Genomic DNA, 27026 nt, shown 5'->3' with positions numbered 1-27026 from the left:
TCTGGCTTCCGTCTCGGGTTGGTTCTCTTGCTCCATGGCTCTGAGGAAATCCAGATGAGTATGAGATCTCCCTCGGGACACAGCCTACACAGAAACAACTCAAACCTTTAGATAACAGTGGCCTGGACAGCAGCTTGATTTTAGCCTAGTGAAAAAGACCCCAAGCCAGAGGCACCCATCTCAGCAGCTCCTGGATTCCTGACTCATAGAAAATGGGAGTTCCAATGCAGGTTTGCGTTTTGAAGCCATTAACTTTTGAGAAATACTTTGTTATGTAGCAATTCAGAATGAATAACCCTTTTGTATTCCTCCTGGTCTTGGTTTCCTCATTTTGAGGAAACTAACAATGAAAACTTGGAGCTCAAGTATTTGCATGAAGATAGCGATAACAATTCAAAAAATCAAAAGCTATATATTCTTCAAATCGCATACACTGCTATGTATTGACGTTCTAAGACACAAATTCCAACAATTTGTATATTGAAATCCCAACTGCTAGAAACTCAGAAAGTGACCTTATTTGGAAATACGATTGTGTGATGTCATTTCAGATCTAATCAGTTAAGGAGAGGTCATACTAGAGTATGGTGGGCACTAAATCCAATGACTAGAGATCTTATAAAAGGGAGAAATTTGGACACAGACATGCATATGGGGAGAATGCCATCTGAAGACACACACACGGAGAAGATAGCTATCTACAAGCCAAGGGGAGAAGCTGGGAACATGCCAGCCCTCACAGTTTTCTGGAACCAACTCTGCTGCTCCCCTCCCCTGAGACTTCTAACTTTTAGAACCGTGACAACACATTTCTGTTGTTTACACCACCAGTTTGCGGCGCTGTGCCAGACAGCCCAAGAAACCAAATAGAAAGGCATTTCTTGAGTTCAGTGTCACACATCCTCCCTGTTAACACTGGAGGGTCCTTTGTTTAAGAAGCGTATGAAGTCACCAAGTTGCTTTTGCAACTTATTTGTAAGGTACTAAGTTCTGGGAACCACGTGATTTGTTGTGTTCTCTCTCTATAAATATCAGGACTGGCTCTGCTTGTCAGCAGTTGCTGGACTTCAGCATGATTGCCTCTCAGTTGCCGACTTACGTGGCAGTTTTGGTTCTCTGTATCTTAAGGGCCAGCTCCCTGGATACTTTCATTGCAGCTGTTTATGAGCATGCGGTGATATTGCCTAATACCACAGGAACACCCGTGTCTCCTGAAGAGGCACTGGCATTAATGAATCGGAATCTGGATCTTCTGGAAGCAGCAATCACGTCAGCAGCCAAGCAGGTACCATTTTCTCATGTGCTCCCTTCTGTGCCAAAGGGTGACAGGAGACAGGCTCATTGTGAGTCAATGATACTTTGGATTGATGCATGTATCAAGATAGCTAAGAATTTTTGTTTTATAACTTAGAACCATACTTTCCTCTCAAAAGTTTCAGAGGAAGGACATTATTACCCTTTCCTAATAGTGAGATCAAAGTTGAGAAAATGTTGATAATCTTTAAGAAGTAGCAGACTTTTAAGGAACTTGTTGTAAATTCAGAATCTTTGTTCCTGTTTGCCACTCCAGAGGGAGACGGAAGACAAAATGGGTCAGCGAAGTGGTGTTATTCTTAGAGTATTAGTGGCTTTGCTGTAGTCTTGTGCTCTTAAGAGTTTGCAGTTTTTAAAACTAAGTTTTTAACCCTAAAACCATTCAAATTACATAGCTACTTACTTACTAATATGTATTATATACAGCATAGTTCATTCAGGATAAGAGTATATCTATTAGTGCATAGTAATCCTTGAATTGAATGAAGTATTGAGTTTAAAGCAAATCATACAGTGTAAGAATATAATTTACAAATGTGGTTAACCTAAGATATCATAGATCAGTTGCAGACCTGAGATACATGAAATATATAGAAATCACCAATACATACATATTTAATATCCATCAATCAACATATTTTCATTTATACTAAAATATAAAAAGCTTCCCAAGGTTCTGATATTCTTTTACACTCTTAATCCAAGTACTTCCCAAAGGCCACAGCAACTTTCAAGGTGCCTTTCCATCCCAAAGTTGCCCAGGTTAGTGCAGGAAGCACCTGTAAGCCAAGTGCTGTGCGTGTAACCAGTGTGCAACTCCTTTCCTTCTGAGGAACAGGATTCATGCTTGCAGGTCTTGTTGTAGGGGGCAGTTGGAGCAGAAGAGGAAGTAAACAGAGAAGTTGAATCATCAGTCAGCTCTGACCCTGGCAAAATCAGACACAGAAGCTGGCCAAAGTTTAGGGAGGGGTTTGAAATGGAATGAACTAGGTTTATATTTAACGGCTGCAATGGGAGACAGATCATGAGTGGCTTGGAAAACTTTTAATGTCTGTCAAAAAATGAAAAAGTCACACAGGAACAGTGATGAAGAATTGGAAAGCTAAAGTTCTTGGGAAAAGAAAATAAATTATAAATATAAGAAAAGACTAAGATTGGAAGGTTAGAACAAAACCCCAGTAGTTTTTAGCCACTCATTCACTCTGTGCATCTTTCAGACCCTCTCTTGACTGTTTGCCTATTTTAAAAGTATTTGTCAGGTGCCATGTCTCACTAGGCTAATCCTCTGCCTGTGGCGCCGGTACCCCGGGGTTCTAGTCCCGGTTGGGGCGCTGGTTCTGTCCTGGTTGCTCCTCTTCTAGTCCAGCTCTCTGCTGTGGCCCGGTGACCTGGGAGGGCAGTGGAGGATGGCCCAAGTGCTTGGGCCCTGCACCCGCATGGGAGACCAGGAGGAGGCACCTGGCTCCTGGCTTTGGATCAGCGCGGTGCGCTGGCTGTGGCAGCCATTTGGGGGGTGAACCAACAGAAAGAAGACCTTTCTCTCTGTCTCTCTCTCTCACTGTCTAACTCTGCCTGTCAAAAAGAAAAAAGAAAAAAGAAAGGAAGGAAGGAATGAAGGGAGGAATGAAGGAAGGAAGGGAGGAAAGAAGGAAGGAAGGAAGGAAGGAAGGAAGGAAGGAAGGAAGGAAGGAAGGAAGGAAGGAAAAGAAAAGTATTTAATTAAGCTACTTTTTTTAACAGGGTGCACATATTATTGTGACCCCAGAAGATGGTATTTATGGCTGGAATTTCAACAGGGCATCTCTCTACCCATACTTGGAGGATATCCCAGACCCTCAGGTAAACTGGATTCCTTGTAATAATCCTAACAGGTAAGGAAATAAGATGGTGAAAAATTCAATCACAAACATCAACTTGTATTACTTGGGAACATTTTCTTAATGGTTGTTGCTTAGATCCACTATCAACTCTAAGTTTCAGGATAGTTTCTTTTCCTTCTCTGTGAATGTATTTCTTAGGAAAGTGAATGTGAATCATGAAATCACAGAAATCAGTGCTCAAAAGGAACTTTGTAGATACCTTTCTATTGAGAGAAAGAGCTGGAAAGAGGAGAGGTATAACTTGGCTTAGGGTCATAGGAGTAGTTACAGAAAAACAGGACCTTCATCTCTGACTCCTTGCCAGTCAGCAGAAAAACATTTCCCGGTGTGGGACTGTAATTTGAAAACTGTGTCAATAAAGGGTGAAATAGAGACACACATCAGTTTAGGGCTAATAATTTTCCTTTCTCATTGATAACATAGGAGATGAGGTTAACATATTAAACTCCTTAAAGATTAAGTTGATTGGGGCAGCATTGTGATGTAGCAGGTTAAGCCAACACCTGCAATGCTGTCATCCCATATTGGAACCAGTTCGTGTCCTGGCTGCTCCACTTCTGATCCAGCTCCCTGACAATGCGCCTGGAAAGACTGCAGAAGATGGCCCAAGTACTTGAGCACCTGCACTCACATGGGAGACCAGGATGAAGTTCCAGACTGCTGGCATCAGCCTGGCATAGCCCCAGCTTGTTGCAGCTACTTGGAGACTGAACTAGCAGACTGAAGGTCTTCTTTTCCTTCTCCTCTTCCCCTTTCCTCCCTTTCCTCCTCCTTCTCTCTGAAACTCTGTATTTAAAATAAAATTTAAAAATCTTTAAAAAATTAAATTGATTGTTAGGAGGTAATATGACGGGGAAGTGAGTGGTGCAAATCAGATCTAGAATGAAGAAATATGCAATGTGATGAAAGTAGCACTAGCCATTCTGATGTAAGCAAACCAATATTTTATACATTTAAGTGAAGCAGTTAACACCATTTCTTTCTTTCCCTCTCTCTCTCTCTTTCTTTTTCTCTCTTTCTTTTTCTTCCTTTCTTTCCTCTTTCTTTCTTTTTAAGATTTATTTGAAACTCAGAATTACAGAGAGAAAGAGAGAGATAGTGAGAGAGAATCTTCCATCTGCTGGGTCACTCCCCAAATGACTGCAACAGCTGGAACTAGGCCAGGTTGAAGCCAGATGCCATGGCTTCTTCTGCGTCTCCCACATGACTGCAGGAACCCAAGCACTTGGGTCATACTCTGCTGTTTTCTCAGGTCCATTAGCAGGGAGTTGGATTGGAAATGGAGCACATAGGACTCAAACTGGCTCTCATATGGGACATTGGCTGTAGCTTAACCTGCTATGCCACAAAGCTGGCCCTAACACACTTCTTTGTTTCACTATGGCTAAGACTATATTGACAGTTCCTGTTTTGAAATTGCTCTCTAAACCACACATACTAACTGTTGTAGCTACTAATAGAAACACCTTGATTTTGAAAAGGGGAAACCCGTTGAAGTGAAATGGACACTATGAGAAACAGTGACTTGATCAGCTCTTGTCCTGACTGTTGATGTACAATGTAATACTTTATCCATTTTAGTATTTTTTGTTGTTGTTGTTCTAGTGCTAGTGGTTGAACTCTGTAATTAACACACAAATATTCTTAGGTGTTTAAACTTTAACTGAAAAATGACCCCTGTTAGGAATTTGGAAAACATTATGCTGAGTGAAATAAGCCAGTCCCAAAGGGACAAATATCATATGTTCTCCCTGATCAGTGACAACTAACCGAGCACCAAAAAGGAAACTTGTTAAAGTGAAATGGACACTATGAGAAACAATGACTTGATCAGCCCTTGTCCTGACTGTTGATGAACAACTTAATACGGTATCCCTCTTAGTATTTTTTATTTGTTCTACTTAATACTTTTGGTTGAATACTGTAATCAATACACAGTTATTATTAAGTGTTGAAACTTAACTGAAAAGTGATCGTTGGGAATAAGAGAGGGAAGAGATGTGCAATTTGGGACATGCTCAAGCTGACTTGCCCCAAACGGTAGAGTTAGAAACATACCAGGGAATTCCAATTCAATCCCATCAAAGTGGCATGTACCAATGCCATCTCACTAGTCCAAATTATCAATTTCTGTTCACAATTGATCGTAATGATAGGACTAAGAGCCAAAGGGATCACATAAACAAGACTAGTGGCTGCAAATACTAACGGATAGAATAAAAAAGGGAGAGAATGATCCAACAGGGGAAGCGAGATACACAGCAGACTCATAGAATGGCAGATGTCCTAAACAGCACTCTGGCCTCAGAATCAGCCCTTAAGGCATGCGGATCCGGCTGAAAAGCCCATGAGAGCATTTTAGGCATGGAAAGCCAAGACACTCTGGCAAAAAAAAAAAAAAAATGACCTAAATGAAAAATCTCTGTGAGTGAGATCCCAGTGGAAAGAACAGGTCATCAAAGAAGGAGGTACTTTTCTCTGAAGGGAGGAGAGAACTTCCACTTTGACTATGACCTTGTCTAAATATGATCAGAGTTGGTGAACTCAAAAGGCTTCCATAGCCTTGGCTACTCGTGATAAGAGCCTAGGGGGATTACTGATGCCATAAACAAGAGTGTCAATTTGTTAAGTCAACAACAGGAGTCACTGTATACTTACTCCTCATGTAGGATCTCTGTCCTAATGTGCTGTACATTGTGATTTAATGCTATAACTAGTACTCCAACAGTATTTTTCACTTTGTGTTTCTATGTGGGTGCAAACTGTTGAAACCTTTACTTAATATATGCTAAACTGATCTTCTGTATATAAAGAGAATTGAAAATGAATCTTGATGTGAATGGAAGGGGAGAGGGAGCGGGAAAAGGGAGGGTTGCGGGTGGGAGGGAAGTTATGGGGGGGGAAGCCATTGTAGTCCATAAGCTGTACACTGGAAATTTATATTCATTAAATAAATATTTAAAAAAAGAAAGAAAATGTTCAATGTTGTTTACCTTAATAATTCATTTATTTCAAATTTAATTGTGTCTTAATTATCTCTTATTTTACTCTCTCCCAAGATGACTCTACCACGTCTAAAAGACTAGAATTCTATTATCAGTTCCATTATAAGTTAGGGCTGGCACCGTGGCTCAATAGGCTAATCCTCCGCCTTGCAGCGCCAGCACACCAGGTTCTAGTCCCGGTTGGGGCACCGGATTCTGTCCCGGTTGCCCCTCTTCCAGGCCAGCTCTCTGCTGTGGCCCGGGAGTGCAGAGGAGGATGGCCCAAGTGCTTGGGCCCTGCATCCCATGGGAGACTAGGATAAGCACCTGGCTCCTGCCTTCGGATCAGCGCGGTGCGCCGGCTGCAGTGCACTGGCCACGGCAGCCATTGGAGGGTGAACCAGTGGAAAAGGAAGACCTTTCTCTCTGTCTCTCTCTCTCTCACTGTCCACTCTGCCTGTCAAAAAAACAAACAAACAAACAAAAAAACCAGTTCCATTATAAGTGATTTGTTTTAGAACAGCCTTTCCTAGTGCCAAATATCCAAAAACCTCAATATCCCCATTAGGAGGCTCCATTTGTTCATCTCAAGGATCCTTGTTGCCTCTTCACATTTTCCATGAACTAATGATAGTTTTCTTCATTTCTTTATTTCATTTTTTCCTTCAATCCTTTATTCAAAAGTTTGGGGGGAGTATCTAATACGTCCATGTACTGTTCTCAGCAACTGAATGAACAAAACACTAAAAAAACTCTGTCCTTCTTGAGTTTATATGTTATTGTGGAGAGATAGTAGATAACTGGAAAAAAGATAATTACCCAGCTATCTATCTTTATCCGGGTAACTATCATCTAGCTACCTATCTATGATATGAGATGGAGGTAAATTGTAGGTCATGGAGAAAATACCACAGGAAGGGTTAATACAGTGGCAAGCATGGGGTTGAAATTTTTACTACATCATCAGAGTGCTTTAGAGTGATGCTTAAGCAAAGAATTGAAGGAAGGGAGAGTAGGTCATATCAGTATTAAGTATTCCAGGCCAAGGAAATTCTAGCCTCCAAGATTCTGTGAACAGAGTATGTGTCTAGATTGTGAGGAACAACAAAATTGGTGTGGTTGAAATGAAGTGAGTGTTGGGGGAGAAGAATAGGAGACAGAGGCAGTTAGGTAGCAGGAAGATTTCATAAGGTTTCATTGGCTTCCATCTTACCTCCAAGCTTTTCTTCTCCAAATCTTTTAATTGTGGGAAAGCACATACAACATAGAATTTAGTATCATAACCATTTCTAAGGGTATAGTTTAGTGGTATTTAGCACATCATATTGTTTTGCAACCACCTTCCATCTCCAGAAACTTCCATTTTACAAAACTCAAACTCCAAATCTAAATAATACTCCCCCATGCCCTCCCCATCCTAGTCCCTGGAAACCATATTCTACTTTCTGTCTTTATAAATTTGCTCTATGTACTTCATATAAGTACCAAACAGTATTTGTGTTTTTAATGATTAATTTCTCCTAGAATAATGTCCTCAAGTTTTGTTCATATTATAGTATATGTGAGTATCTCCTTCTTTCTAAATGCTGAATAATGTTTCATGTGTGTATATACCACACACTTGGTATCCACTCATTCACAGATGATCATTTGGGTTGTTTCTACTTTTTAGCTCTTTTGAGTAGTGCAGCTATGAACATGGGCATAGAGATAGCACTTTGACACCCTGCTTTCAATCTTTTTGTGTATATACCCAGAAAGGAATTGCTGGATCATATGGCAGTTCCATTTTTAAATTTTAAAACGCAATCAAACTGTTTTGCACAGTGGCTGTACCATTTTATTTCCCAACAACAGTGCACAAGGATTTCAATATGTCTGCATCCTGGTAAATTCATGTTATTTTCTTATTTTTTTTCTTTTTTTAAATTTATTTGACAGGTAGAGTTATAGAAAGTGAGTGAGAGATAGAGAAAGAGAGAGAGAGAGAGAAAGGTCTTCCTTCCATTGGTTCACCCCCCAAATGGCCGCTGCGCCGATCCGAAGCCAGGAGCCAGGTGCTTCCTCCTGGTCTCCCATGTGGGTGCAGGGGCCCAAGCACTTGGGCCATCCTCCACTGCCCTCTCGGGCCACAGCAGAGAGCTTGACTGGAAGAGGGGCAACCGGGACTAGAACCCAGCGCCCATATGGGATGCCGGCACCGCAGGCGGAGGATTAGCCAAGTGAGCCAGGGCGCCGGCCCCTGTTTTGTTTTTAAGAGTAGCCATCCTACCAGTACCATGCTGTTTTGATAATAACTGCCCTGTAGTATGTCCTGAAATCTGGTATTGTGATGCCTCCGGCTTTGTTTTTGTTGTACAAGATTGCTTTGGCTATTCGAGGTCTTATGTGTCTCCATATGAATTTCAGCATCATTTTTTTCCAGATCTGAGAAGAAGGTCTTCGGTATCTTGATTGGTATTGCATTGAATGTATAAATTGCTTTTGGGAGAATAGACATTTTGATGATATTGATTCTTCCAATCCATGAGCATGGAAGATTTCTCCATTTTTTGGTATCCTCTTCTATTTCTTTCTGTGAGGTTTTGTAGTTTTCATCGTAGAGATCTTTAACGTCTTTGGTTAAGTTTATTCCAAGGTATTTGATTGTTTTTGTAGCTATTGTGAATGGGATTGATCTTAGAAGTTCTTCCTTAGCCGTGGCATTCCCTGTGTATACAAAGGCCGTTGATTTTTGTGCATTGATTTTATATCCTGCTACTTTGCCAAACTCTTCGATGAGTTCCAGTAGTCTCTTAGTAGCATGGTACTGGTACAGAAACAGGTGGATAGACCAATGGAACAGAATAGAAACACCAGAAATCAATCCAAACATCAACAGCCAACTTATATTTGATCAAAGACCCAAAACTAATCCCTGGAATAAGGACAGCCTATTCAATAAATGGTGCTGGGAAAATTGGATTTCCACGTGCAGAAGCTTGAAGCAAGACCCATACCTTTCACCTTACACAAAAATTCACTCAACATGGATTAAAGACTTAAATCTACGACCTGAAACCATCAAATTGTTAGAGAGCATTGGAGAAACCCTGCAAGATATAGGTACAGGCAAAGACTTCTTGGAAAAGACCCCAGGAGCACAGGCAGTCAAAACCAAAATTAACATTTGGGATTGAATCAAATTGAGAAGTTTTTGTACTTCAAAAGAAATAGTCAGCAAAGTGAAGAGGCCACCAACAGAATGGGAAAAAATATTTGCAAACTATACAACAGATAAAGGGTTGATAACCAGAATCTACAAAGAAATCAAGAAAATCCACAACAACAAAACAAACAACCCACTTAAGAGATGGGCCAAGGACCTCAATAGACATTTTTCGAAAGAAGAAATCCAAATGGCCAACAGACACATGAAAAAATGTTCAAGATCACTAGCAATCAGAGAAATGCAAATCAAAACCACAATGAAGTTTCACCTCACCCCGGTGAGAATGGCTCACATTCAGAAATCTACCAACAATAGATGCTGGAGAGGATGTGGGGAAAAAGGGACACTAACCCACGGTTGGTGGGAATGCAAACTGGTTAAGCCACTATGGAAGTCTGTCTGGAGATTCCTCAGAAACCTGAACATAACCCTACCATACAACCCAGCCATCCCACTCCTTGGAATTTACCCAAAGGAACTTAATTTGGCTAATAAAAAAGCCATCTGCACATTAATGTTTATTGCAGCTCAATTCACAATAGCTAAGACCTGGAACCAACCCAAATGCCCATCAACAGTAGATTGGATAAAGAAATTATGGGACATGTACTCCATAGAATACTATACAGCAGTAAGGAGCAATGAAACCCAGTCATTTGCAACAAGATGGAGGAATCTGGAAAGCATCATGCTGAGTGAATTAAGCCAGTCCCAAAGAGACAAATATCATTTGTTTTCCCTGATCGGCGACAACTGAGCACCAAAGGGGAAACCTGTTGAAGTAAAATGGACACTATAAGAAACAATGATCTGATCAGCTCTTGTCCTGACTCTAGATGTACCATGTAATACTTTATCCTTTTTAGTATTTGTTGTTGTTGTTGTTGTTCTAGTACTAGTGGTTGAACTCTGTAATTAACACACAATTATTCTTAGGTGTTTAAATTTTAACTGAAAAATGATCCCTGTTAAATTTAAGAGTGGAAAAAGAGAGGGAGGAGATGTACAATTTGGGACATGCACAATCAGACTTGCCCCAAATGATGGAGTTAGAAATGTGCCAGGGGATTCCAATACAATCCCATCAAGGTGGCATGTACCAATGCCATCTCACTAGTCCAAGTGATCAATTTCAGTTCACAATCGATGGCTCTGATAGGTCAAAGAATCATAGGGATCACACAAACAAGACAAGTGTCTGCTAATACTAACTGATAGAATGAAAAAGGGAGAGAAAGATCCAACATGGGAAGTGGGATACACAGCAGACTCATAGGATGGCAGACGTCCTAAACAACTCTCTGGCCTCAGAATCAGCCCTTAAGGCATTCGGATCTGGCTGAAGAGCCCATGAGAGTATTGTTGGCATGGAAAGCCAAGATACTATGGAAAAGAAAAAAAAAAAAAAGAAGAAGAAGACCTAAATGAAAGATCTCTGTGAGTGAGATCCCAGTGGAAAGAACGGGGCCATCAAAGAAGGAGGTACCTTTCTCTGAAGGGAGGAGAGAACTTCCACTTTGACTATGACCCTATTGGGATAAGATCAAAGTCAGCAAACTCTAAAGGCTTCCATAGCCCTGGCAACTCATGACTAGAGCCTAGGGAGATTACTGATGCCATGAACAGGAGTGTCAAATTGTTAAGTCAGCAACAGGAGTCACTGTGTACTTACATCCCATGTGGGATCTATCCTTAATGTGTTGTCCAATGTGAAGTGATGCTATAACTAGTACTGAAACAGTATTTTTACACTTTGTGTTTCTGCGTGGGTACAAACTGATGAGATCTTTACTAATTATATACTGAATCGATCTTCTGTATATAAAGATAATTGGAAATGAAAAAAAAAACCCTGGTGTTAATTGGAAATGGTATAGAAAATTAATTAATTTTAAAAAAAAATATTATGTAGGATCTCTGTCTTTAATGTGCTGTACACTCTTATTTAATGCTATAACTAGTACTCCAACAGTATTTTTTTTCACTTTGTGTTGCTATATGGGGGCAAACTGTTGAAATCGTTACCTAATATATACTAAACTGATCTTCTGTATATAAAGAGAATAGAAAATGAATCTTGATGTGAATGGAAGGGGAGAGGGAGCGGGAAAGTGGAGGGTTGTGGGTGGGAGGGAAGTTATGGGGGGGGAAGCCATTGTAACACATAAGCTGTACTTTGGAAATTTATATTCATTAAATAAAAGTTTAATAAAAAATAGTAGCCATCCTAATGGGTGTAAAGTGGTATCTCATGGTTTTGATTGCATTTCTCTAATAATTAGTCTGCTGAGCATAGTTTCATGTGCTTGTTACTTATTTGTGTACATTCTTTGGAGAAATATGTATTCAAGTTTTTGCTCATTTTTGAATCATATTTCATTTTGTTATTGAGTTCATTGATTCTTTATTCTGCTGCTCAATCTGTCTTTGAATCTCTCTCATGAACTTTTATTTCAACTATTAGAATTTTGAGCTACAGAATTTATTTTCATTTTTGTCTTTATTGATAGTTCTCTGTTGATAAATTGCTTTTTAAATTAATTTATCTTTATTTGAAAGAGAGTCAGACACATAGACAGAGATAGATAGATAGATAGATAGATAGATAGATAGATAGATATTGTTCATCTGCTGGTTAATTCTTCAAATGCCTGCAAATCACAATAGTTGGAAATGGGCCAAGCTAAAGCTAAGAACTGGCACTCAGTCTGGATCTCCCACATGGGTATCAAGGACGCAAGTACTTAAGTAATCACCTGCTACCTTCAGGTGTCCATTAGCAGGAAGCTGCGACGGGGAAACAGAACCAGAACCAGATCTCAGATATGGGATATGGGATATAGTTTTTCCAGTTGGCATCTTAACCATTGTGCTAAACACTAATGCCCTCATACATTTTTTAAAAAAGCTTTCTCCACATCTTCCATTATTTCTTTGAGTATCTTTAAGACAGTTGTTTTAAAGTCTCTGTCTAGTATATCTGCCATGTGGATTTTGTCTGGGATGGCTTCTGTTTCTTTCTTTTTGAATGGGCTATATTTTCTTTGTGTGTCTTAATGATTTTTTTCATTGTTGTTGATAACTGTGCATTTGAATCTTATAATGCATTAACTTCAATAACTGGATTCTCTCCCTTCATTGGGATTTATTGTGTTTGTTCTTCCTTTTTTGATTATTTTAGGCTGTTTCTATATTGGTATCAGCTTGAGGTGTAAACTTAAAGTCTTCTCAGGTCTTTTCTGAGTCTTTACCCTTTCCTGAACATATGTGGTGACTTTCTAAATTCCCCTGGATATCTAATTGCTTCTATATGTTTTTGTCTTTAAATGACTGTCTCACAGAAAGGAAAAAGGAAAAAAATACACTGGCTCTTTCAATCACCTGGAATTCATGGTCAGAGAGGCAGGACTTGTGACAATGGGTGTATGAAGGTGCATATGCAATAAGGGTTGCCTAATTCTGTGTCTGCATGGCCGTGCTCAGAAGCAGCAACCAGTGATCTGTAAACAGAGCCCTGCTACTCAGATGGCAGGGTGCTTGCTGTCTCCCCTGCTTCCATATCTGTGGTGGCCTGCAGCAGGGCTGTGGGATTGGTAGATAATTTGGAGCTAGGAGCTGAAATGAACTCAAATTAACCACAATTTACCTCCCAAGACTTCCCTTAGAAATTGAAAGCTTTTGAATTGACTCCAATTTTCTAAGTTACTTCAGACAGATTCTGCCCATGCAATTGTTACCCAGGTGGGGAAACAGATTCTTGGTGCTTTATATTTGGCCATCTTCTCAGGATTACCCTAATTCCAAATTTTGGCCCACTCACTAGATTTACTTTTTAATGCTTCTTTTCTGTCAGTCATGGGTCCAGTGACTAGGATATATGGGACCATAATACTTATAGGATGCTATAGACCAAGATAAATATGTATATATACATATAAGCATATACTATATGCTTATAAATTATGATAGAGACTATAAAAATATATGGCCTGGAATATTACCTGAAAGTAGTTTCTGACAACCAAAAAACATGGACTTCTTCTCAATTCTCTTCCTGTCCTTATCCTTCTCTACTACCTTCTGTTATTTAGAATTTATTTTTGTATATATCAAATAATATATTCAAGTGATGATCCTGAATTTTGTTAAAAGTTAAGCTTGAGTTAAATTTTTTGTTTCATTTTTAAATGAATATGAACCAGATTTGGCCAAACTCCAGTACAAGAAAGACTCAGCTGCCTGGCCAAGGACAACTCTATCTATGTCGTGGCAAATATTGGAGACAAGAAGCTCTGCAATGCCAGTGATCCTCAGTGTCCTCCTGATGGCTGGTACCAATATAACACAGATGTGGTGTTTGATTCTCAGGGAAAACTAGTAGCGCGCTACCACAAGGTAAAATTAACTTGCAAGTTAATTGCAAGTTAAGCTACCGAATGCTTATGAAATAAAGTGGGCAAGTGGGAAAATATTATTATTGTTACTACTAATAAGCGTACTTTAGAATCAGAGCAGATACAAAGCACAGAAAGCAATGATTAGGTGTGAAAAATATCTACAAAGATTTTCAAGGACTTCCTTCTGTGTTTAGACATAGGAGTGTGTTGCTTAGAGTATATGAGAATCAACAGGAACTACCTGCATTGAAATTTAATGTCATCTAGTGGAATCTATCATTTATCTTTTAAAAAACAAAATTAAGTTTAATTATTTGAGAGAGAGAGAGAGAGGGAAAGAGAGAGAGCAAGCTCCCATCTTCCTATCTGATAGTTTACTTCCCCAAAGTCTGAAATGGTCAGTGTTGGGCCAAGTTAGAAGCCAAAATCCAGGTTTCCCACATAGGTGGCAGGAATCCATCTACTTGACCCATTTCTGCTAACTCTTGAGGTCTGTAGTAGCAGGAAGCTGGAGTCTGGAGCCAGAGTATGGGACCTAGGTACTCTGGCATGGGATGCAGGCATCTTTACCACTAAGGCAAATGCCTACCCCAACTTTGTTCTTTTAAAGACATGACTTGATAATGGGTAAAGGACTAAAGTGAAATTCTCCTTACTAATAGAATTGGTCATGAGAAGAAAGGAGAAAACAAAGTTCTTTACCCACAGACAGCAGTTAAACGTGTTATTGGCAAATAGTTGTCTATTTCACTCATATGTCTTGTAAAAATATGGAAATTCAACCAAAAGTTCCTTTCAGTTGGCGTAGCCTCCAATTCCCTAATGCACTGCTCTATCCCTGTGAAACAGGGATCAAGATGCAATTGGAACTGTCAAACAGATGAGAGCTTGCACTGTTCAGACATAGTGATGTCCAGGCTTGCTAAAAGACCTTCTTTTTTCTTCATGTTCTGTACATTGCAGCAAAACCTTTTTATGGGTGAAGAACAGTTCAATGTCCCAAAGGAGCCTGAGGTTGTGACCTTTGACACCACTTTTGGAAAGTTTGGCATTTTCACATGCTTTGATATACTCTTCCATGATCCTGCTGTTACCCTGGTGAAAGATCTTCATGTGGACACCATACTCTTCCCAACAGCGTGGATGAATGTTTTACCACATTTATCAGCTATTGAATTCCATTCAGCTTGGGCTATGGGCATGGGAGTCAATTTTCTTGCAGCCAATACACATTGTCCTTCAAAGAAAATGACAGGTAAGGTATGATCTTTAAGATTTATGAGTTTGATGTAGTCAGAACAAATGAAAACAAAAAAATTGTTACTAATTAACATGTAATCTGTAACAGAACATTTTACAACTCTTATTTACTGTATATCTATCTGGTGATGTGCTATGGAATCAATTTCAATCCAAACAGTTTTTCAGATTGATTTATTCAAATTGAACGTTTACTCTGTCTTACCCTCCTCCCAAATTTACCAATTCATATAGTGAAATTTTCTTCTTTGAGTTCTTTTTGTTAAGATTTATTTACTTATTTACAGGGCAGGGTTACAGAGAGAGAAGGGGCAACACAAGGAGACATAGATCTTCTATCAGCTGTTTCACTCTCCAAATGGCCACAATGCCCAAGGCTGGGTCAGATTGAAGCCAGGAGGCTGAAACTTCATCTTGGTCTCCCACATTGATGGCAGGGGCCCAAATCTTGAGCCATCTTCCTCTCCTTTCTCATATGCATTAGCTTGGAGCTGGATCAGAGGAGCAATCAGGATGCCAGTGTTGCAGACAGTGCCTTAACCCACTGTAGCACAAAACGGGACCCCTGTCTTGGCTTCTTCTTTTCCCCTTTTAAAGATTTATCTATTTATTTGAAAAGCAGACTTACAGAGAGAGGAAGAGGTGGGGGGGAGATCTTCCATTGCTGGTTCAGTCCCCAGATGGCTGCAATGGCCAGGGCTGGGCCAGTATGAAGCCAGGAGCCAGAAGCTTCATCTGGGACTCCCACACAGGAAGCAGGAGCCATCTTCCACTGCTTTCCCAAGCATCAGCAGGGAGCTGATGCAAGTCTGAGCAGCAGCTCAGACTTGAACAGAATCCATATTTGATGCTGGTGTCATAGGTGGTGAGGTGGTGGCCCAAACCACTGTGCCACAACACTGTTTCCTTTCTTGGCTTCCTTGATGTCATATTTTATTGGGTTTCCCCTCACCTCTCTGTCCTTATACACAAATTTTACTAAATTAAATATACAGCTTAAAGGGAATTAAATGCTAGTATGGATTTAAAATAACAAGATAGGAGTCCCTTTTCACCTTCCTATTTCCTTTTTCTGATGGCATTTCCAGGAAGTGGCATATATGCACCTGATTCTCCCAGAGCATTTCATTATGACATGAAGACAGAGGAGGGAAAACTCCTCCTTGCACAACTGGATTCCCACCCACACCACGCAGTAGTGAATTGGGCTTCTCATGCCAGCAGCATAGAACCACTTTCAAAGGGAAACCAGGAATTTAAGGGCACTGTCTTTTTTGATGAATTCACTTTCGTGGGGCTCACAGAAGCCACAGGAAATTACACAGTTTGTCAGAAAGATCTCTGCTGTCACCTAAGCTACAAGATGTCTGAGAAGAGATCAGATGAAGTTTATGCCCTAGGGGCATTTGATGGACTGCACACTGTTGAAGGGCGCTATTATCTACAGGTAATGTGTTGGTGTCAGTTTTCAGTTTAAATATGATCAAGTTTGACTTCAGATAAACAATAAATGATTTTTAAGTACAAGTATGTCCCACTCTGGGGAAATATATGTATACTTAAAAAGTTATTGTTTATTTGGAATATAAATATGGCTGGTAGACTGTATTTTTATTTGGTAAATTTTGTAATCTTAGATATCAGTCTAGCTTTAATTTTGTTTGCAATACCTGTATTTAAAATTGTTCAAATTATAAATTGAGTTATTTTCCCTCTGTTTTCATTAATATCTGTCTCACGTTATACAGAGCTTGACACTAAGCATGTATTGCAGACTGATGGCATTGACCTTTGGGATTGTCCAGTAAAATGGGTTATGGCTACAAAGATTAGACATCTCATAGTTATTAACATAAAAAGGGAGTTACTACAGCATGCTGAGATGGATCTCTTAAGAACAAGTGGCCCCATGTACCTCTCATTCTACTGTTCTCTACCTTGGTCTGGCACTCATTCTATCTCACTCTATTTATTGTAATATTCTCCTGATAGGCTTTCCTTTTGACAGTCACAACTCCATCTAGTCCATTCCCTCCTCTATAATTAAAAAAAACACACAAAAAGCCATTTCTGATTAAATCAATATTGCTTAAAATTCCTCACTAACTACTAACAAATCAAATTCTGGAGTATAAAAGACTGCTCCTCCCCTACTCTCTGTCTTCTTTTCTCACTTCTGTTTGCTTGTGTCCTAAGTTTTTGCTATACTGAGACACTTTCCTCCTGCAATTCACTAACATCTGCAGAAGTTCTGGAAGTTTGCATAGGCTGTTTCCTTTTTCTATGGTGACCTCCATCCACTCACCTTTCATAACACTGTGCAACCGTTCACCAGAAGAGCTTCCCAGACATTTCCCACAGAACTCCTTCTACTTCTTCAGCTTCATTAAGTATCTCTTTTATGTGTCCCCATAACACTCAATGCTTACTTTATCAAAGATACATCATATAATATTAATCATATATATAATTTTGAGACTGGGAACTCCCTGAGTGCAGGGACAATACCCACTGTGTAACCTTTTGTTTGCTTTTGATAAATGCTGTACTAATGGTTTTTCATTTTAATAAACAATTGTTGAGTTCTTGAAATATGCTGGGTGTATATTCCAGTGATAATTATATGATGGTAAATAAATAAGACCCTCTTCTATTGTTTAGTAAAAGTGAAAGACATTTGAACAGATAGCTTCAGTATAGGTTGGCATGTGATAGAACGTAGAATACATGTTTTGCTATAGGAGTACAAAGGTGCTGGATTTAGCCTAATTTTAGGATCCAGGGAAGTTTCTAGAGACACAATGTTTGAGCTGATGCTATTCTCCAGGTGAAAAAACGTGGAAGGAATACCAGGTAGAGTGGAGAGCATGAGCAAGGGCGTGGGTGTGGAAGAGCAGAGTACACAGGGAAGAACAAGTTCGATATTAAGGTATAACATGAGGTGCAAGGATAAGGCTAGAAGCAGCACAACATTCTGTAGGATCTTACTGGACATGCTTAAGATTGAGACTTTCTTGTTCAGTGATGGTCAGCTGTTGGAAAGTTTTCAGCAAGGAAATGATATGGTCAGATCTTCTTCAAATAGATCATTTTGGTTACACTGTAGGTTATGTAATTAAGTTAAAAATGACTGTTTATTGTAATAGTCCTATTAGGATCTAGACAAAAATTATGTACGTAGGGATAATGGTAGAGCACAGAGCCAAGAAATATTTAGGAAACTAAATTCAAGATTCATGTTATGGAAAAGGAAAGTGGAAGGAGGAGTCTAGAATATGTCCGCTTTCTGGCAAGAGTAGCTTAAGTGGATGAGATCTCTCTGGCACATGAAGATAAAAGAAGAGGAGCCTATTGGGTGACAGTTGGATTCCAGTTTTACAAAGACAATAATGCATATTACCTAATATTACTATCAGAGTCTGCAGTAACACCCAGTATCAAACATGTTAATACTGTACACCTATTGGAAAACATGGGAATATATACCATAAGCAGTTCACATAGATATGTTATGAATTGTGTTAGTTTAAGTTAGGTTTTAATGTGAAATGAGTTATAAAATTATTTTTTTTTATAAAAAAGATTTATTTATTTATCTATCTATTTATTTTAAAGAGATGGGGGAGAGAGAGAGAGAGAGAGAGAGAGAGAGAGAGAGAGATCTTCTATCTCTCAGTTCATTTCCCAAATGACCACATCAGCCAGAGTAGGGCCATTCTGAAGCCAGGAGCCCAGAACTCAGTTTGAGTCTCCCACACTGGTGGCAGGAACTCAAGTACTTGGGCCATTACCTGCTGCCTTCTAGGATGTGTGTCAGAAGAAAGCCAGATGGGAAATAGAGCAGGTGTCAAACCAGGCACTTAGATAAAGCATGTGGGTGTTCCAAATGGCTTCTTAACTGCTGAGCCGAATGCTCCCCACTTAGGGCTTTACTTTCTGAGAAATACACCTTACTTCATCTTCCAAATCTTGCATTGAATCTTTTATTTTTGTGAATATGTTTTTAATTTTCAACAGCTCTTTTTTATTTGAGTTTTTTATTTTTAAAAAAAAACATTTTTGTTGTTGATTTCATGAATGCAGTGTTTTCTCCTATCTCTCTGAAGTTATTAAATAAAATTATTTTTTAAAGATTTATTTATTTATTTGAAAGAGTTACAGAAAGAGAGAGAGAGAGAGAGAGAGAGAGAGAGAGAGAGAGAGAGAGAAAGAGAGAGAGAGATCTCATCCGTTGGTTCACTCCCTAGATGGCCACAACAGCTGGGGATGGGCCAGACTTAAGCCAAGTGTCAGGGGCTTTTTCCAGATCTCCCACATGGGTGCAGGGGCCCAAGCATGTGGTCCATGTTACACTGGTTTCTCAGGCACATTAGCAAGGAGCTGGATTGGAAGTAGAGCTGCTGGTATTGGAACCTGCCAATGTTGTGGGCAGTGGCTTTACCCACTAAGCCACAGCACCTGCCCCAAGAAAAGACTTCTTGATGCTTCTGCCTGAATAGTTAGTTTCCTCAAGTTGCAGTTATCTGGTTGTTTTGCCAATTGTTTGGTGCTACAAGTTTTCCTACCATTTTTGTAACCTGGAGATTGTAGCAGAAACTGATTGAAAGTTTTGAGCATGTGGATGACACTTGCCAATTTGAAGTTTTAGTAAGGTTATCTGGATAGACCTGTTATTCGGGAGACCTCCAAAGTAACTGTCTTCAGAGATCTGCTCTTGGGATGGTCAGGTTTCAAGATTCTTCTAAATTCCTTCCTTCTTTCCTTCCTTCCTTCCTTCCTTCCTTCCTTCCTTCCTTCCTTCCTTCCTTCCTCCAAGATTTACATTTTTTTGAAAGCATTACAGTGGGAGAGGGAGAGGGAGAGGGAGAGGGAGAGGGAGAGGGAGAGGGAGAGGGAGAGAGAGAGAGAGAGAGAGAAACTTTCATCCATGGGTTCACTGCCCAGATGGTTGCAAAAGCCAGCACCGGGATAGGCTGAAGCCAGGAGTGAAGAGATTCTAGGTCTTCCACTTGGGGGCAGGGGCCTAAGCACTGGGACCATCCTCTAGTACTTTCCCAGGTCCATTTGCAGGGAGTTAGATTGGAAGTGGAGCAGAGGCAGGGCAATAACCAGTGCCAGTGTGAGATGCTGGTGTCGCAGGTGGTGGCTTTACCTGCTACAACACAATGCTGACCCTATTTAATTTCCTTCTTGAAGAGAACTGCCTAATTTAAAGAAGAAAAATACAGAATCCCCAGATAAATTTGAGGCTCAGATAAACAACAAAAAATTTAGTGTATATTTCCTTCAATATTTGGGATACTTCATGTTAAAAAGTCATTGTTATTTATCTGAACTTCAAATTTAACTGGGACTCCTGTCCTTTATTTTATTTGGTCAAACAATTCCTGAAAGATAAATCCCTTGCTGAAGGTATTTAGGAATGAACTAGAGAAAATGGCCTTTCATGGTATAGGGGAGCTGATGGCAGGAGTTGTTTTCAGCATTCAATACAATTCATTCATGTAATCCTCTTTACCTAAGTCTTTAAAATCTCGGTCCATACCCAGTCTCTTACTAGAATAGGAAAGGGGGCAGTGGCCAGTTTGTATTAGAGACTACATATTTAAGGCATCCTTCACAATTTTGAACCGATTTTCCCAACTTTAACCACTGCAGCTTTACTCCCAGCTCTAAGGTAGTGATGGAATGTTTTGAGTATTCTGCAGTGTATATAGGCTTGGATATGGCTTGTTCCACTGCCAATTTAGGTAATAGGTCTACTAAATCAATTACCACATACTGTGTCAACTCCTGAGTCTCTACAATTGGGCTGTTGTCTGTCTTCCTGCTCTCTTCTGCTTATGGGATCTTTAAAAATTTGTATTCGTTTCTGCAGGATTTCAAGGGAACAAAATACAAACATATTCATTCTACCTTTACCTTAAATACACATACTCCAATGTGCTGGCTTTTCACCAGCAAAAGTTGAAGCATGGAGACAAATTAAAGGTTCATGCTTTAATCAGGCAAGGATGAGGGTGGCTTGGATTGTGTGTACACATGAAGCTAAATGAACATGGGTCTTCCTTTTGGGAACTTTCAATCTGCATAGTTAGATGACTCATACTTACATGTAAAGTTCAAGCAGTTCCATACTATAGTGGAAGAAAAACTTAATGGAGAACTGGTTCAGTCCTTACACAAATATGAAAGATGTGACTTTATCAGATCACCAGGATTATCTCTGGGTCAACTCTAATGTTCATTACTACCCTGAAGTTCTTCTATTTTATGAGATAAGCAACAATACAGATTTCACTAGTGTCTAAATTAAACTTTCTTTTAAATGAACACTTTTGATAGTTAAAACATTCTAATGTAAGAACCAGGACTATATGGTTTTTCATGGCTACAGGTCAAGTGTCTCATGATCTCTTTATGTGGTTAATCTGTTTGACACGAATTGCAGAAACACTGGAGTCTGAAATTCTTTATTTCAATAACTAGTTGCATTTGTTATTCAGCAATTAACTGTATGAATTTTATGAGGAAATACAATATTTTGCCAAATGGAGTATGGGAGTTTTTAAAGTTCAGGAGAGTGGTATTCAATTGACTTTCTTGTGACTTTATTGTTTTTAAAAGCAGCTTCTATTTAATTTAATTAACCTTATTTTATATTATTTCCCAGTTTCATTAAGGTTAATTAAAATTTAAAAAGTGTATATTTATGGTATCAACATGATGCTTTGTTATATGTATACATTGTATACTGAGAATGATCAAATCAAGCTAATGAACATACTAATTGTGACTTTTCTTGCATTATATCCTTAGATCTGTACTCTTCTGAAGTGTAGAACGACTGACTTAAACACTTGTGGGCACTCAGTTGAAACAGCTTCTACTAGGTTTGAGATGTTCTCCCTCAGTGGTACTTTTGGAACCCAGTATGTCTTCCCTGAGGTATTGCTGAGTGACACTAAGCTTGCCCCTGAAGAATTTCAGGTAAGAATCTTTGCCAGATACTAACAATTAATTTCACATAAGAGGAAATTTTTTAATATCAAAACCTATTCATGTGCTTACAAATATCAATAAAAATATCCATTTGGAAAGGGTAAGATTATCCTTAGGTGTGTGAGGATATTGAGCAAACTAAATTTCTTAGTATAATAATAAATGTGATTAAGAAATTACTTAAGCTAATTAAGAATTAAGAAATGAGCCTCATATGCAAGGAGGCTGGAGTACTTAAGATCTGTTAAGTAGGAAGAAGATTTAACAAGAATAGTTTCAGGACTAGTCCCACCAGAAGTCCCATAGGATCACTGGGGAATAGGGAAGTTGGAAGAAATCACTCTTATTGTGTGGGTCAAAGCTCAGTGTGACCACAGCAGAAAGCTGAAGGACAGAGAGCGCAATAGGGTTTGATTTTGGCAAGGAAGCAAAAACTTTAAAGCCCCAAAACAATTCCTTGGAGCCTATATGTCTGCCCAGCAACATTCTCTCCTTAACTTTCCCTCCAGGGTCTACTATACGCCCTTTCCTGGTTTGAAGAACTGCTGGGTGAGGGAGAACCATGGGACTGTTGGGAGATTGTCGTGGGTGTGTGGTGGGGGTGGTAGATACGAAGTTCAACCTCCCCTTATTCAATAATGTCTGATTATTTAAGGGCATCTTTATACTGCCTGAGAGGACTAGATTTCTCCTTTATATACTATCAATTCCATTGTTTTATGTTTATTAACTCATGGAATGCTTTCTTGAGTAAATAAAGCATATGATATGGATTATAGGCACTTCAGCAATAAATCAATCAGTATCAGTTCCGCAGCTCCAATTTCTCAAATATCTTTGATGGAATAGAATTTGAACAGTATTTTTATTGTTTGTTAATCCAGTGCTGCTGGAATTCAAAAGTATGATGACATTATGTGTTTTAAAGGTAAAACCTGTCTACTTTTCTGTGTTCTAACTAGGTGTCTAGTGATGGACGCCTGATGAGCCTGAAGCCAACATCTGCACCTGTCTTAACAGTAACTCTGTTTGGAAGGTTGTATGAGAAGGATCAGGCATCAGATGCTTCCTCAGACCTCACAGCACAAGCCCTGGGAATCATTTTAACAGTTGTAATAAATATTGTGTGCTTTTTATTTTGGTAGGATAATTATATATTTCCTCTCTTTTATTTGGGATAATTTAAAAATATGGTGGATGAGAAAAGGATTGTCTTGGATTTTGCAAATAGTGGCCTGTGGTATTTTTTTTTTTTTTTTGACAGGCAGAGTTAGGCAGTGAGAGAGAGAGACAGAGAGAAAGGTCTTCCTTTTCCGTTGGTTCACCCCCAAATGGCCGCTACGGCTGGCACGCTGTGCCGATCCGAAGCCAGGAGCCAGGTGCTTCTCCTGGTCTCCCATGCGGGTGCAGGGCCCAAGGACTTGGGCCATCCTCCACTGCCTTCCTGGGCCACAGCAGAGAGCTGGACCGGAAGAGGAGCAACCGGGGCAGAACCGGCGCCCCAACCAGGACTAGAACCCGAGTGCCAGTGCTGCAGGCAGAGGATTAGCCAAGTGAGCCACAGCGCCGGCCCTGTGGTATTTTTAAATTACAAATATACACTTGTCTTTGTTTAGAAGAACACATATCAATATATGTATTAATTTAAAAAACTATTTGAGCTTTGTTCTTTCCTGAAATTGGGCTGTTTATATCAAATTGGACTCACAAATGCTTTCTGCAGAAGAAATAAAAATTACATCAAATCTCTTCTAAAATACACTTAAGTCTGAAATCTTTTTTTCTAAAGATTTATTTATTTATTTGAAAGAGTTACACAGAGAAAGAAGGAGAGGCCAAGAGCGAGAGAGGTCTTCCATGTGCTGGTTCACTCCCCAAATTACCACAATGACTGGAGCTGTGCCGATCTGAAGCCAGGAGCCAGGAGCTTCTTCTGGATCTGAGCTTCTTCTGGGTCTCCCACCCAGGGGGCAGGGGCCCAAGGGCTTGGGCCATCTTCTACTGCTTTCCTAGGCCATAGCAGAGAGCTAGATAAGAAGTGGAGCAGCCAAGACTCGAACCGGCACCCATATGGGATGCTGGCACTTTAGGTGGCGTCTTTACTTGCTACACAGTGTCAGCCTCCCAAGTCTGTAATCTTTACCACTTTTATTAAAACACATATCTCTTATTCCATTATGCTTAAATTTTCTAAAGAGTTTTATTTGTTTGCTGTGCTTAGTTACTTACCTAAATAATACATTTCAATTCTTCTGTGAGCTGAATAGTGTCCCCCAAAATTTACATTTTAAAGTCACCACCTCCAGAGGTAATTAAATTGAAATGAGGTGTACTCTAATCCAGTTGTTATTATAAGAAGAGATTAGGATATAGGAAATAGACTCGCTCAGAGAGGAGAGCATATGCAGTCACAGAGGAAGAAAACCATCCTCAAGTCCTATAGAGGGGTCCTCAGAAGAAACCAACCATGCTGACAACTTGACCTTGGACTTCTAGCCTCGAGGATCATTAGATAATAAAATTTCCGTGTTTAAGACACTCAGACTGGAGGATACTCATACAAATTCCAATTCTCTCTTCCCTGTTCCCAGCACCATTTTCCAGCATAACCGGAAGCTTGAATCAAAATGGGTCATTTACTAAGAATATCCAACTGGTCTGGGTTCCCAAGACTCTAACAAACATCCTTACAGAAGGATTGCCGATAGCTTGATAATGAAACCACCATACTACAATATCCTCTATAATTAGGATATCACAAAGATATATTTATAAAGTTATATGTTTATCTGACATTAAATATTATTTTCAGAAATAGTGAAATTAGTTGACATTTGATGATTTAGTGAAACAGAGAACGTAGCTTTTTTTTGAGAAGAGACAAAGAGCTTTCATTGTTAGTTCACTCTTCAAATGCCCAACAGTGGCCACTGGGCTGAAGCTGGGAGCCAGAAACTCAATCAGGTCTACTATGTTGGTGGCAGGAACCCAATTACACAAGACATCTTCACTGGGGCCAGCGCTGTGGTGCAGCAGTTTAAAGTTCTGGCCTGAAGTGTTGGTATCCCATACGGGTGCCAGTTCTAGTCCCAGCTGCTCCTCTTCCAATCCAGCTCTCTGCTATGGCCTAGGAAAGCAGCAGAAGATGGCCCAAGCCCTTGGGCCCCTGCACCCATGTGGGTGACCCAGAAGAAGCTCCTCACTGCTGGCTTCAGATCGGTGCAGCTCCGGCTGCTGCAGCCATTTGGGGAGTGAACCAGTGGATGGATGACCTCTCCCTCTCTCTGTGTCTCTACCTGTCTCTGTAACTCTGTCTTTCAAATAAATAAAAATAAATCTTGAAGAAAAAAATCACTATTGTCTCTCAGCCTATGCATTAGCAATAGGAATCTGTAGTCAGGAACCAGAGTTAAGAATCGAACCCAGGCACTTTATGGATATAGACATTGTAAATCCTAGGCCAAATCAAAATAATTCTCAATTGATGAATTATCAGTCATCATTAACATTAGCCTCATACTGTACCAAACATGGCCTTCTACAAAGGACAGAAGGTTACCAGAAACAGTGACCCACATCAGCAATACATCATCTTGAAAGAAACATTTTTTGTGACAGCCACTTTTCCTGGAAAATATTTAAATACCATCTTATGCTTTTGTGAAATCAAGCAATTTTTTTTAAAAAGATCTAACTGAAAATAAGAACTCTCATCATGTATTTAGGGACAGGAATCCCAGAGGCAGGCCTCAATATTGTGATATAATTTTAATTTAAAGTAGAAATATTGAAGATGGAAAAAAGGCTGTATGCTTCTCTTCTGTTCAGCACTGACAATGGTATTAATTATCCATGTGGTATGACAAATAATACCAAAACTAATGTCTTAACACAACAAAAATTTATTAGAGTTTCTGAGAGTCAGGATCTCAGGGTGGCTCAGTTGGATCACTATGGTTCAGGGTCACTCTTCAGGCTGTAGTTAAGCAGTCACCAGGGTTGCAGTTACCTCAAGGCTCTGATGCAGCTGGGGATCTGCTTCTGAGCACATGCACATAGCTGTTGATAGGACACTTTTCCTTGCTGGAAGTTGGCTGATGGCTTCTCTCCTCACCATGTGGGGCTTTCTAAAGGATGCTATAAAGTTTTCACAAAGTGGTATCTGGCTTCTTCCAGAGTAATGGCATTGAGAAAGAGAGAGAGAAATAACCTAGAACAGAAGCTGCCATCTTTTAGATCCTAATCCTAAGGAGTGACGTCACTTCCACCACTTGCTGTTGGTCACACAGGCTCAACGTGGTGCAAAATCAGAGAGAATCACACAAAGTTGAGAAATCAGGGATGGGAATTACTGGGACCATCTTGGGCGCTGGCTCTAATGGTGAACAGAAGAATTTGTATTTACTCATGTATTTATTTGCTTTATAATGTGAATTGTTTTTCCTTTTCACTACATGTAATACGAGTATTTCAAACATTTGTGGAAAAATGGGATGAAAAGATAAGTTTACATTGGTGCAAGAATTTCATAATCTATGCATAGCTTTTGCATAATACTTTCATAAATTTTTTGAAGACCCATTCATGTATCTCAAAAATACAATTCCAATATTTGTGTCTGAAAAGTACTATATCAAAAACTTTTTTGTATTGACTTTTGTAATTAAATTAAATATTTTAACATTCCTCTTTTTGCCATGTAATGAAATTTAAGTTCCAGAATCACTAATTAATAAAGTGACACCACTAGGGAACAAGATCTTAAAAACATCACTGTATTTAATTAATCGACTATTACAAGGATTTTCCCTAATAAAATATAAAACTTTATATTACTCAAGTAAAAAAATGACTACTGAATTGTGTATTTCTTAATATCAAAAAGGAATATGAAAAATGAAACTAGAAAGTCATGCTGCTGTCAAAAACTGTTCTGAAACACATCACTTGACTAACCAGTGATCCATCATGCCTCAGA

General features: G+C 39.4%; 1 protein-coding gene across 2 annotated transcripts; it reads left to right on the top strand.

Annotated features, from left to right (window-relative positions):
• Positions 1–966: 966 nt before the first annotated feature.
• Positions 967–26734, top strand: VNN1 (vanin 1). 2 transcript variants are annotated; one of them, XM_062186774.1, is made up of 7 exons: positions 967–1285; positions 3055–3185; positions 13592–13784; positions 14750–15041; positions 16135–16493; positions 21866–22036; positions 23011–26734. In XM_062186774.1, the coding sequence occupies exons 1-7, from the start codon at positions 1073–1075 to the stop codon at positions 23191–23193; spliced, it is 1542 nt and encodes a 513-aa protein (XP_062042758.1). In that variant the 5' UTR covers positions 967–1072; the 3' UTR covers positions 23194–26734. The 2 variants fall into 2 exon arrangements, with proteins under 2 accessions (XP_062042758.1, XP_062042759.1); XM_062186775.1 differs by having other exon boundaries at positions 1196–1285; positions 3055–3153.
• Positions 26735–27026: the final 292 nt, after the last annotated feature.

The sequence above is a fragment of the Lepus europaeus genome, chromosome 3, assembly GCF_033115175.1.
Source record: "Lepus europaeus isolate LE1 chromosome 3, mLepTim1.pri, whole genome shotgun sequence".
NCBI lineage: Eukaryota > Metazoa > Chordata > Mammalia > Lagomorpha > Leporidae > Lepus > Lepus europaeus.
This window is presented reverse-complemented; position numbering and strand designations above follow the sequence as displayed.

Coding starts and splice junctions, on each gene's coding strand:
- VNN1 (XM_062186774.1), top strand. CDS start 1,073: ATGATTGCCTCTCAGTTGCCGACTTACGTGGCAGTTTTGGTTCTCTGT. Junction 1,286..3,054: donor TCACGTCAGCAGCCAAGCAG/GTACCATTTTCT, acceptor TTTTTTTAACAG/GGTGCACATATTATTGTGAC. Junction 15,042..16,134: donor TCCTTCAAAGAAAATGACAG/GTAAGGTATGAT, acceptor TGGCATTTCCAG/GAAGTGGCATATATGCACCT.